This window comes from Narcine bancroftii, chromosome 3 (genome assembly GCF_036971445.1).
Source record: "Narcine bancroftii isolate sNarBan1 chromosome 3, sNarBan1.hap1, whole genome shotgun sequence".
Classification (NCBI taxonomy): Eukaryota; Metazoa; Chordata; class Chondrichthyes; order Torpediniformes; family Narcinidae; genus Narcine; species Narcine bancroftii.
Genome location: NC_091471.1, coordinates 365,658,550 through 365,671,993, shown reverse-complemented (window position 1 = coordinate 365,671,993; position 13,444 = coordinate 365,658,550). Strand labels below are relative to the sequence as shown.

The 13,444-nt window shown below is 40.2% G+C and overlaps 1 protein-coding gene across 7 annotated transcripts in view; it reads right to left on the bottom strand.

Annotated features, from left to right (window-relative positions):
* Positions 1–13,444, bottom strand: part of ttyh2 (tweety family member 2) — a 77,350-nt gene that overhangs the window by 50,889 nt on the left and 13,017 nt on the right. For all 7 annotated transcript variants that reach the window (XR_011354941.1, XR_011354939.1, XR_011354942.1 and 4 more), the window contains exons 2-3: positions 5,946–6,115; positions 1,469–1,580 (exon numbers count right to left, since the gene is read on the bottom strand). Coding sequence is in view for 2 of the 7 variants with exons in the window: in XM_069930186.1 (XP_069786287.1) it covers positions 1,469–1,580; positions 5,946–6,115 (282 nt within the window). In the remaining 5 variants the exon portion in view is untranslated. The remainder of the gene's footprint in view (positions 1–1,468; positions 1,581–5,945; positions 6,116–13,444) is intronic.

Below are 13,444 nucleotides of genomic sequence, written 5' to 3'. Positions count from 1 at the left end.
AGGTGAAGTGAGAAAGAATGCCCATGCTTAGAAGCGCCATTTGACAGATTGTAGCATCAAGGAGTCTTTATAAAATTGAAATCAATGAGAGTTGAGAGAAAATATTTCATAAAGGATATTGTTCATGACTTGTTGGAGGTCAGTCAGTTCAGTTCAAGGTCATTATTGCAGAGAGTCCCCAGAGCATTACTCACGAGCAAACTTGCTTCAGTGTTCCTTCTCTTGTCAGATCAGAAGTCACTGCAAATTGCCTTTTTATGGGGAGCTATAAATGGTGACCTTGACATAGAAACCCATACCCCTTGAGAAGATGAAGAGAACTAGATCCCATGCAAAGATCTTGGCACCACAAAAAGTAGAGTTCTGTGGTGTAAGAGTGAGACACGTTGAATGAATAGTCCCATTCTCTATGGCCATTTTCTATTTGACAGATGAATACAGAAAATTGCTTCATTTGAGAAAATTTGTGAGCAGTTTCTAAATTTAAATTTAGACATTTAGCACGGAAACAGGCCTTTCCGGCCCACGTGCCTGTGCCACCCAAATACCTCAATTAACCTACAACTCCCATATGTTTTGAAGGGTGACAGGAAACTGGAGCATCTGGAGGAAACCACACAGACATGGGGAGAACATATGAACTCCTTACAGACAGTACTGGATTCGAACCCGGGTCACTGGTGCTGTAGTGGAATCGTGGTACCCTGCCACCCTTCTTGCTGCCTACGTTTTACATTTGCACCTTTTTTTTCCCCCATGAAGCATTGTTGATCCACATTTTTGCGATACTGTGTCCAATAGCCCGTTGCCCAAGTTTAACTGACAACTTCTGAATGCTGGAAGGTGGAGATCTGCAGGTGAGATCTGTATCTGGGCTACACAGGGATCTAAGTTATAGTATGGCACCAAATATTAGGATATATGGGATGTCAGTACTTGACTTTATACTCATGAATGCCCTCTGGTCTTGCTACCATTCAAATAGGAATTGGAACAGTATGAAATAAACATCTGGAATTTATCAGTAAAATTCAAGCCATTACATTTGCAAGCTTTATTTTAGCAAAAGGTATCTCATTATTATAAATACATAAAAACAATTAAGCTATTGCAATGCACCTTGTTTAGAAAAACAGTAATCTTCAAATAGAAACACTCTACATGTTTAAATTTTGACCAAGCATTGGAAACGGGCCACATGATTGGGAGAGGTCTATTGGCTTATGGACTGGGTGCAGGTCAATGGGACAAGCAGAATAATATTTTAGCACAGATTAGAAGGGCCAAATGTACAGGATTGGAAACTAGGTTTGGGGAAATTAAGATTTGCAAGTATAAATAAAACCCATGCAGTGAGCAAAATTATAGCAGAGGTATTCAAACAACCCATTACAACACATTCTAACATGTTACATGAAAGAAAATTACCACCAGATAATTCCAGTGGGCGGAAAATTCATCATCTTACCAAGCCATCTAGTCCAGCAAGTGTGTGATTTGCATGGTGGATGGAAGTAGTCAGCTGATAGACACCATCGTTAGTTTCACTGTTCCCATAGAAGCCAATCCCAATGGAAGCACTGTTAAACAAAGAAGAACTCTTCAAATAAAAGCCGCACATGAATCTGACTGACAATTTTCTGGAAGGTCACAAAATGTACGCTTTTAAGTTGTCATTCAACAAATACACTCCAAGACCAAAGCAATCACTTGCCATTGATCTACAAGATAATGCAGTTGAAGTCACCGGCCAGAACAACCAGCCTGGGCAGTGCCAGACATTTTGGGAGCTGCTGTAAGAGGCCACCCTCTTGCTCCACAAGGGCAAGGTGTACAAGTTGATCAGCCAGAGCTGGGTGTCGCGATACATTAGTTCTGTCATGAGGAATCTTCCCCTAACCACCTCTTTAATCTCAGTGATTGCAAAGTTGCCTGGTTGCAGCAAGATAACATTGTGACCACAAATCTGCCTGGACTTTGACAAAGTATCGCAAGGCATTTACACTTCGTGTAGTGCATTTGACACTCTGCACGTTGCTATTTTAATATTCATTTTTGTTTTACAAGAGTCTCCAGTTCACACTCCTTACGGTCCAGCGTCAATCAGCCTGAAACCTCATGTCCACTGCTTTAGTGAACTCCAGCACTGATTCCTGGCTCAGGAATAAGGGGGTAATCTTCCTCTGGGAGTGGGACATCCTCAGGCGAAGCTGGTGGCGTCTCTGCGGGAGATATCCGTCACCTGGCTGGTTTGTATTCTTTTCTGAGTTTTTTTTGGGGGGGGGAAGGAGGTGGTGACTGCTTCTGCAGTGCTCCCGGTCTCCTGGGGCTGGGGATCACTAAGTTTTGATTGAGGTTATTCGTCACCAGTTTTCCTCTTTCCTTTTCCTCCATCTTTGCGTTTCCTCTGTCTTTAGTCGGCACGCATGCTGGCTACCTCTTCTGATGAAGAGAGGTTGCTGGTCTCCGTTTGCACCTTACCACTTTTCTTCCTGCTGCTTGCAGTGTTGGTTGCCAGTTTCTTCCCTAGGTATTTTGGGGTTTTCTTCACCGTCTGCCATTTTCCTCCTCAGCTCCCTCTTCCGTTGACTCTACCTCCTCAATAGGGGCCTCAAACATAGTGACTGGGCTTTGTGGGTTGGAACTGACCTGCTTAGTGATTCCTCACTCCTGTTCTCGGTCTCTGTTGCAGTTGAGTTTGGGGGGTGGGGGAGGTTTGACCTTGTTGGAGGAGGTGATGTTGGCCATTTGCCCTCTTATTGCCTGCGTAGAGGTGGCTTGCTTCCCCACACAAGTTGCAGCTCTTGCTCCTCCTACGGCCCTTTGAGCTTGGCGTTCTTACAGATGACTGAGCTGCATTAGGCTGCCATATGCCCAGGTTTGTTGCAGTTCATTTACACCCTGGGCTGTCTGGCGTAGACCAAGTACCCACAGCTTGCTCCAATGGCAAGATGATGGCTCCTTTGCTGTCCTCTCTCAGCTTCACCTTCACTTGGCATTTGTTGATCCAGGATAAAAACACATCTTTGACGTCCATGCAGTTCCGTGTACCCTCAGCATAACTGCCTAGGAAGGTGAGCACATCTATGACTGGGACTCGCAAGTTGAACATGTGCATCATTATCAATCGTTCCTTCTGTGTTGGAAGGGCAAAGAGCGGCTGTTCCTGGAATTGTGAGAATGGAGCCATGGCCCCATTCTCCTGGAAGTCCCGGAGTATTCTCTGCCATCCCTCTGGGGTCTTGAAGATCACATCAAAGTGACTGTTATCTGTGAAATCCTGTAGGCAGTAGATGTCATTTCCCTCAAGTTTTCAGCATTCCATCAAGACCCTCCAGACAAAAAAGTCCAGGGAAAATGGGGAACCTTCTCTCAGGTCCTTCACGGCCAGCTTGATGGTTTTCTGGATTCTTTGTCCTCCTGAGGAGTTTGCTTCCGCAACCATCCTTTTGAGACTGATTGATGGAGGTGGAAAATGTGTGAGATTGGTCCCCCAATCAGCAAGAGTCCATCACTATGTCAGCAAGCCAGCTCTTCTGCTCCAATGGTACTCCCAATTGTCTTCCTATTCTTTCCTCTTCCTTCTTAATGTGACAGCCTCTCAAAATTGATCCATACACTGAGACAGCAAAATCATCTCAGATTCCACCAAGATTCAGAATATTAATGTTCCATTTGATCAGCTTGCAGTCGAAGCTCTACGCTTGATCTTAGCCGAAGCTTCCACCACTACCCTCGGCAGCCCATTCTAGGCACCCTACCACTCTGCAAAAAAGATTTGCCCCACATATCTGTCAGCATCTTTTTCATCCTCACCTTAAGTACATGGCCTCTTGTCTGTGACATTTTAACCCTGGGAAAAGATTCTGACTGTCTACTAGGTCTCTCAAATTTATCAACAATCAAGTCTCCCCACAGTGTCAGATGCTCCAGAGTAAACAAATCAAGTCTCCTTTGTGCTCAAGCCCTCTTATCACAAAGAATCCTGGTAAAACACTTCCAAATTCTCCACATCCTTTCCAGAATCCTGTGACCAGAATTGCACACAATACTCCAATATGTGGCCTCACAAAGATTTTTTTTTAAAAACAGGATTTCCTTACTTCTATATTCAAGGCACCTGCGCAAAGAAGGCAAGGCATGTGTTCTTTTTACTACCCTACATACTTGCAAGGCCAGGTTCTAGGAGCAGAGGTATATTCCTCTGCAGGATTAGAAAGTAAAAATTAATTTTAACAATGAAAGAAAAACTCAGGAGATTTCAATATCAATACAGCTAAGATTATGACAATTTAATTCTCAGAGGCAAAAATCTGTTAATTATGTTTACACTGGAGCTAAAACCTGGCTGGTGCAATATAGAAATTATTACTTATTAATAGATTAGGAAAGGGTGAAAAAATTGTTTTAGATTAACAAAATTTTGTTTCTACCACACTATCAAAAAAATGAAAACTACAGGACTAATTAGCTGAAACCATAAGATAAAATTAGGTTTGGCCGTACACAGAGGCAGCAAAATCACAAGGATCTCAAATTCCACCAAGATTCAATTTATTAATGCTCCTTGCAATGTCGGATGTGATTATTCACCCTCAATTTTTTTTCCTCAGTGGGTTTGGAGATAATGTGCGTTTTGTTCATGAACAAGGAACATTTTGTTATGAAATAATTTAATTTGAGGCTCTAAACAAAATCTTGTGTTCATTAGTTATGGCTGACCTGACTAACCCGACAGAAAAAAAGGCTTTATGCATGAGAAGTATGTTGGAAAGTGCTTAACATGTTAGTTCATTATAAAATGCATCATCACGCGCCAAACTTTGCAAATAAAGAAGCTATCTGATACCATCCAACTTTTAGTTCTCACCTGGGCAGGCATTTAAGAAGTTGCTTAAAAATTGAGAAGCATTGAAAATGTAGGGATGTACAAGATAGGTGGATGTGCTCTCATGGCCCCTTAAGCCTCTTTTATTGTTGAATAAAATCAAGGCTTCTCTTTTTTTTGGCCTCGTCCACATTTCTACCCATTTCACAAAACCTTCTACTCGATGATAAACCAAAACCCTGCCTTCCTCAGTTCTGAATCTATCCAACAATTAAGCCTCCACAACTATGGTGCGGAAAATAAAGATTTGGAAAAGCAATTCCTTCCCAGCAACTAGCTGTTTGACGCAGCTAAATAGTTAAGGGTGCTGCAATATATCAGTTTCCCTGTGATGGACAACAGGTGGAATGAAAGAACATCAGCCAGGGCTCTCAGTTCTCATCAACATCCGATGACTTCTGCTGGGTACTGTGGATGTATGATGTTGATGACAGAAAAAAGTAAATTGAATTATTATTGTGTCATTCACACTACTGCAATCCAATTAAGAATAGAAAATTATTTGCCATATCGTCAAGGAGATCATCAACCTGCCGAATGTAGAAATTAGATTGAACAAACTAAAATAAAAACCTGGAATCCAAAACACATTTATCCACAGGAAGTTTAATTGGCTTAAATAAGCACAGTCAACTTTGAACCACCAGTTTCAATTATAAATTTAGAGACATGACAAAGTTACAGGGCCTTCCAGCTGTGCCGCCCAAATACACCCATGTGACCAATCAACCTACAAACTGTACATCTTTGGAATTCAGGAGTAAGCCCATGCAGTCATGAGGAGAACATACAAACTCTTTGCAGACAGTGTTGGATTCAAACACCTGTTGCTGGCGGTGTTATTATGTTGTACAGTTTCAATATAACCAAGTTCCCGCTTACATTCAAATACCAATGTTAGCTTTCAAAGTTTAATTCCATTTCACATTTTACTGAATAAATTTTGTTGCTGCAAAATTTGTACCCAGAGCTCAACAGATTGCGAAGAGAAGGAAACTGCACCTTACAAAATGGCTCATTGGGAAGTTACTCATGATGTTCTCCTATCTCCACTTACCAGCAGATGAGACCAGCAGTCACGGCTGTCCACACGACGCAACAGGAATGTGACTGCTTGGTTTCTTCGTTGTCTTTTGTCTTGCAGCAGCAGATGAACAGGTAAATCAAAATGAAAATCAAATTGAGGCCCAAGCAGACAGCAGCAGTTCCAATAAAAAAGATCAGTGTCTGAAAGAACAATAAAAGGTCAAAATCAATACCAAAAAAATTGTAAATCTGAATCACAGCCACCAACATTACTTGTAAATATTACATTAATACAAATTTGTAATGTACATGTATAATGTAAAGATTACAACATGCACTAATAGGACAACAGAACTGTGGCTCATCTTGTCCACTGCCATTTCACCAATAAAGTGATCCAAAGTCTTGATGAAAGGTTCCAGCATGATGTGGCGACAATTCTTTTTCTCCCACCAGCATCTGCAGTCTTTCATTAGTCTCAAGATTATCTATTCTACTTGTGGTGGAAGCAGAGAACAAACTTGGAATTCCCACTGGGTTGTTGGATGCAGTGCCCTTACTTACTTTTCCAAGGAGCAATCATTTTATGGCAGACTACCAGATGATAACCAATCTGGGAATGCTGTCAACTCAGAAGCAATGGTTTCAGAAAGTGAAAGGATCCAAGGGCAATCCAAGAATGCATCTTTTGTAAGGAGATATTGGTATTTTATTCCGAGTAGGAGTTCAAGTTTCAAACAATTTCACCTGCTGATTTGTTCTGCCTCAAAATTATTAATTCCTTCTGACTTTTGTAACTGCGTGGTTCTCTAAATCACAAAACAACTCACCATTCTGAAAAGAATATCCCTAATTTAAACTGGTGAAACAGGGCAAGGGAGAGAAGGTGAAGGAAAAGGAAAACCAAAGAGAAACTTTGAAGAGTAAATTCTTTAATATCTAGTGACTTTTTAGTCCTTTCATTACAGCCAAAACTGTTCATTTGCCTTTACGATTTGTGTATTGGAACCGTCTTTCCTTTGGCTTGGCTTCGCGGACGAAGATTTATGGAGGGGGTAAATGTCCACGTCAGCTGCAGGCTCGTTTGTGGCTGACAAGTCCGATGCGGGACAGGCAGACACGGTTGCAGCGGCTGCAGGGGAAAATTGGTTGGTTGGGGTTGGGTATTGGGTTTTTCCTCCTTTGTCTTTTGTCATTGAGGTGGGCTCTGCGGTCTTCTTCAAAGGAGGTTGCTGCCCGCCGAACTGTGAGGCGCCAAGATGCACGGTTTGAGGCGATATCATGAATCCACCACTAAACTTAAACGTTCAAAAGTGCATGCGATTTTGAGAACACATCAAAATCACTGAGGATCCGTAAGCAAATCACCTTAGATGTGTAACAAAGCTAAATTGATCAATCGCACTCTTAAATTTATTGATCAAGGCTTTTTTGTAAAAAAGTATTGATGCTTAATTCATTTTCCTGCCTCCAAAACTTACATCTTAGCAAGCAGAGCATTGGGCAATTTAACAGCGTTGAACATGGCTGTCACGTTGCATGTTGCTGCTACAGAAGAATATGCAGCAAATAAAGTGCCTCTGAACATTTTGAAACATCTCTGTTAAGATGTGGCTGAAAATGCAGAAATAGTAAAACTGAATTTGGATCCATTGATTAAAAAAATCAACATTTTCAGTTCATGAAAACTCAACTTCAACCTATTAGAAATTATTGATCTATACCACCTTCTCAATCAAATGCACCATGCTTCAAGGCTAACCAACATGAGTGCTCAAAAATGGGAAGCTTTTTCCTACAGCTTGAAGATTTCCATATTGCAGAAGCATTTTATAATAATCACTCAAATATTACAGTACTTGCTGAGATTAGAAAGAGTTTTCACTGGGACGACAGGGTGAACCTGAGGGGTCTGACACTTCCCACACTGATTAATGTTGTGTCAATATACTATAGAATGTGTTAAAGTTGCCACGTAACTAAATGGAGAATGCAACATTAATTGTTCAAAATCGTTGCATCGTCAAGAACTTGAGAAATGTATTTCTCCTTCAAAATATTAATTGCTGTCTTGTTTAATTTTTCCAAATTACATTAAAATCCCAGAATCCTGCACCTATGGGGATTGGTAGATACAGGAAAAGTGAATTTGCCATTTGCTTGAGATGGTGTGTTGCATGGATTGGCAAACTGACTGCTGGGGGGGGGGGGCTGCAATTTAAAAATTCTGTACTTTTTACCCATTTATTTTCCACAATTTTTTTTTTGCCCGTTGCTCGAATTCCAGATAATGGGGATTTGTACTTGTTTACAACCAAAATTTGTTCTTTTTACTTTCTCTTTAATCTCATGCATAACATCCCACTGATTATCAGCATGTTTTCATTGAACAATTTAAAAACAAATATTTTTTTAGAAGATCCTCAGAAGAAAGATTTCAGTGATCAAATATTTAATTTTATTTTTTAAATATTTTTGCTGTTTATAAATCTTTAAGGAACTATCATGATTTGCTTTGCTTGTCTGGAAAGGAATACATGTGGCCAGTTGCATGAAATGCAAGATGATAACCTCATGAATTGCATTATCGCGAAGCGTGATCAGGAGTTAACCCATCAGGGTTAACATGCAATCATGTTAAGGTCCACTAAAACTGTAGCCATTCCAGTCAAAGGAATTAGGGCAGTGACCAATTACTATCAGGATAGTCTTATCTCCATCATCGACAAAGGAGGAATTGTTGCCAATATCATCAAGTGAAGCTTAATCTTATCACTGTGTTCAGTTTGGGTTCAATTGGAACCACAACCCCAGATCCCAAGAAAACTTCAGTACAAACATGGACATAAAATTTATGAATTCCAAATGATTACTTGGGAGTGATTGGCTTTTGCATTACAGCAGAATTTGACCAAGTGTGGTGCTGAGAAATCACTTGGAATACAAGGGAAAACTCTCCAATGGCTGAAGCCACAGCACACATCAAGGAGCACAGTGGTATTTATTACTCAGACCCAAAATATTATTGGACAGAATATGTGAGTCAGTCCACCACCAAAGAGGTTTCCTCCATTATACAATCACCTCTCAAATCCAGAGATTTCACTTCTTATAAAGGGAAGTGCAGAAAAGTGCAAATTCTGCTACTGTCTACCAAATTCCTCTCCACATCATATTTCACCCTGACTTAGAACCATTAGCCATGCACCACCTTCACCAAATCAAAATCCTGGAACTTATTACCTTTCATCACTGAGAGAATACTTTTTTTTTTAACCATTTTAAATCATTTAAAACCATTTAATTAAATCACAAAAAACTAGCAAAATGTCTCTGATCAAAAATAGTGAAACAAGCCTTAAACAGCTCATGCTGGTCTTTGAGAGCCACATGAGCCATTAAAGGTTGGAGTAGCCAAGTGATAAGTGATAGGTTAATTGTATTAATAGTATTCATTCCAATATTTCCTTACCTTCAGTTTTCCTCCAAAATCATTTTTAAATATGCGATTTAATAAATAATGCGGCATCTTTTAATGGAAATGTCAAAGACTGAAAACTGGGTTTCTTTTCTGGTATCACAGCTCATTTTGTGGTCTTGAATCCTGAAAAACTTCTTTAAAAAATCATCAACTTTGGAGCCATTCTAAGACCCACAAAAATATGTACAAATAGGAAAAAAAATCAAGAAACTCAGCATTGGTAATAATTTGCTGTATCACTGGTTTTGACCACCGACCCTAATTGCAGATAAATCCAAACTATTTCCATCCAATCTATGGTTAACTTTTTGTAAATACCTCAAAATTGAAACATTCTGTTAAAGAGCATGGAAAACGCAGTCTCTTTGACCTTTTCCCTCATCACATTGAAATGCAGAAAACAGTTCAGACCCCAACACAATTGTAAAGATGGACACCATGTTTCAACTAGTCTGCCAAATACCCAATTGAAAATGGAGAGTCAAAGTATTCCACGAAAGGAACTTTGCAGCCAAATAACAACATCTAAAGTATAAAGGAATGACAAAAACCTTGTACTAGATTTTAGCTAAAGTTTCCAACTGCTGTTCTATGCCAATTACCATCAACCACAGCTGAGATGTCAGATTACTCTCAATTAAAAGTGATTGGCAAAACTACCAGTGACAATAAAGAGTTTTTTTGATGTGGAATGCAATCCCTGGAAGAATAATGTTTCAAAAATTGAATAGTTAACTTCAAAGAGCAAAGACACAGGGGTCACTTTCATGTTACATCATTGTGTTAGTTTAAATAAATCATGTCCTTAAGAAAACATGTTATTTCAAAATCTTACTTTCTTTCATTCTCAAACTGCAGCTCTCACATACACTATTTCAAAGATTTAAAGAGTGGAAAAGTAAACGCCAACTTTGTGCACACAGGAGAGAAAGAAGTGCTGAAGCAAGAGCCTCCAACATCATTTCTAACCTCTTTTAACAGTATATTATGAAGTTTGTTGTTAAACAAGAAAGTCTGCAATACACAAACATTCTGGAAAAACTCGTCATAGGAAGTGGAGGGCAACCAACATTTCAGGCCTGAGCCGAGCCCTTCATCAGGCATTTTACTGGCATCAACATCCTTCAAAAAAGATTTTGTTTTCCAGAATTCCAAAACCAAACAAATCCAAATTCTATTAATGATCTGCACAGAAATAACACTAAAATTGTAATAGGCGGAACCTTAAATTGAACCTAATCCAGCAGTTTTAACCTGTCTGTGTCCCTCCCCCTCCTCCGTGAGGACTAGATGGTCCCACAAGGCTGATGATGAAAATAATGCTTCTGGGTTAATGCCATATCTGTCAAGATAAAATGAGTTCCTTACGTTCCATAGCAACCCCAATGATTTACTCAGCTTCACACCAACCCAGCATTCTCTTGAAAGAAACAATGAACCTAAGCAAAGTGGTCACCACAACGCTGTTACAGCGCAAGCGACCAGGGTTCGAATCAGGCACTGTCTGCAAGGAATTTATACGTCCTCCCCATGTTTGCATGGGTTTCCTCCAGATGCTCCAATTTCCTCCCACCTTACAAAACGTACCAGGGTTGTAGATGAATTGGGTCTAATTGGGGGGCACGGGCTCGTGGGCTGTTACCGTTCTGTACGTCCAAATTTAAAATTGGTGATCCTAAGGTGACCATTGTGTGATCAGTGAAACCATTGACCTTGCTTTTCAGTGAAATGAAAAAAAATGGAGGACATTGTTTGGGAATTGGTTGGAAGTAAGTTGTGTTCTGTCTGCTAAAACCTCTGGTCTCTCATCGCTTTTCACTGAATGCTGATGGTATCACTCATGTGAAAGATTACATTTATAGCACAAAGAGTCAAAAATAAATTTCAAAACTTGGAACTTCAAGTCTCAGTGGTAGAGTGGCGACAAATGGAGTGCGATGCAGAGAAGATTGAATCCTATTTCATTAAAGTACTCTGTACAGCCCCAAGGTTCAGAATAAATCACCTCAATTTGCAGTGGCATGAAGGTCAATCTTGGGAAACTATCAAATGGTGGCCCTCTCTTCCACTGAATGGTCTTCCCTGCCAAGGATTATAGCAGGGGAAATCTTCAGCATTTTGTCATAATTCTATTCATAAATCAACCATGGTGTACATTAATCCAAAGACCTCCCCCGCCTCCAAAATAAGCGCTTCTCACAGTGTCCCTTACAGTGTGGTACTTAATATCAGTGGGGTTGAAGGACTATGATGGAGCATGTGCTTTGCATGGACCTGTGTTTAATCCACTCTTAAATATTTTAATTGTTAAAAGGTCCTATTTGATTTACAGATACACACAGGTGGACAGCAAAACACTGTTTACGTCAACAGCAATCTAATGCTCACATCAGATTTCCAACATGCTTTGCTCCTCCAATTTGTCTTTAAAAAGTTCTCCCAATAAAAAAATGCAATTCAGCTATTATCACTTTTCATAATAATTAAAACATAAAAACATTTCAAACCTTCCGTGAGGTCTGAAAATGAACTACATAATGTGGACCAATGGGAGTTCCCAGCATGACAGAGCTGCATCTTCCGACCACAGCTCCTCGGTTCTTCGCAGAATAAATATAAATCTTACTCAGTCTCTTGTATTCTTCCACTCCGAAATTTTATGATCCCCTTCACCTTTTTAGCACTTGTTTTCTTTTAGCTCAAGAACGATCAAATCCAGGGATTGTAGGTTATTTGGTGTATTTGGGCATCACGGGCTCGTAGGCTGGAGGAACCTGTTACTGTGCTGTGTCTAAATTTAAATTCTCTCTCTAGTCACTTCTTCATATCTGTTATCATCCACAAAAGCACCATAATCCCTCAAACAATCCATAAAGTCTTTGCCTTTATCAGCCACTCATCGAGAATCTCCCAACCACAAAATTTCCCTTTTCTCTTACCCTCTCCTTTTCACCAGATACACATCATGTTCCATTGTTTGGGCACATTTTCTATCAAGCTTGCCTCCCTATTTCCATCCAACAGATCGCTTCTGACTCCTCAAGGATCTTTACATACTACAAGTCTGGTACCCCTTATCCGAAACGCTTGGGGTCAGACATTTTTTTTTTAGTGTCTGGATTTTTTTTGTTTTTTTGGAACAAATCTGAAAAATCCATGTAAGCAGGCACAGGAGCATCAGAATAACTGTATCAGTGGTCAAATAACAAACGACAGCAGGCTTGGTGACCACAGAACGTCAGAACCCCACGTGAGCAAATCAGGTGGTGAAGTTTTTTTCCAACTTGTGACATCATGTCGACGCAATTTTTTTTTCCTGGTGTTTGAGTCTTTTTGGAACTTTGGATAGGGGTACTAGACCTGTACCAAAATCTTCAATCTTTTTTAATATTTAGACATGCCCTTCTGGCCCATGAGCCCATGCCACCCAAATCCCTTAAAACACAACCCCCGTGCATTTTGAAGTACACCAGCTGTTCCTTTGCCAGTCATGTGGATATCAACGACAGGAGGACAACTGCAGCACCAAGTACATTCACCCGAGAAAAATGATAGCTAAAGGTATCCTTGGTGACAGAACTTTCATCAATGAAAGGGAGCAACAGCATATGAGAAACATTCTGTTTAGCAACTCCTCTTGGCTCAAACCTCCATTTGAAAGTCATTCACCTACTAATGATATGATCAGCATTCCAATGTACGCATTGATCCTCAAGATTCATCAGACAGAAATTATTTGGCAAGGGCAAGATTCAACAGTAACTTCTTGCTCTCTCTGAAATCTGTTGCACAAGCATTCACTCTCGAAAAGGGGAATGGGGACACGAGGAGGGAAAAGCAGCAGCTTAGGGGAGAATGAGCCTAAAAATGGGCGCTTGATGGTCGACGGAGTCGGTGGGCGGGAGGGTCTTTCCTGTCCACTCACTGACAATGAAAACAAGGCTACGGTAAGTTTTGAGATTTTATTTTTAAATGGACTGAAGCCATATTGGTAATTTTGACAGAAACTGAGAAGGAAGGTTGAAAAAAAAGAATTTGAACTGTTCAAT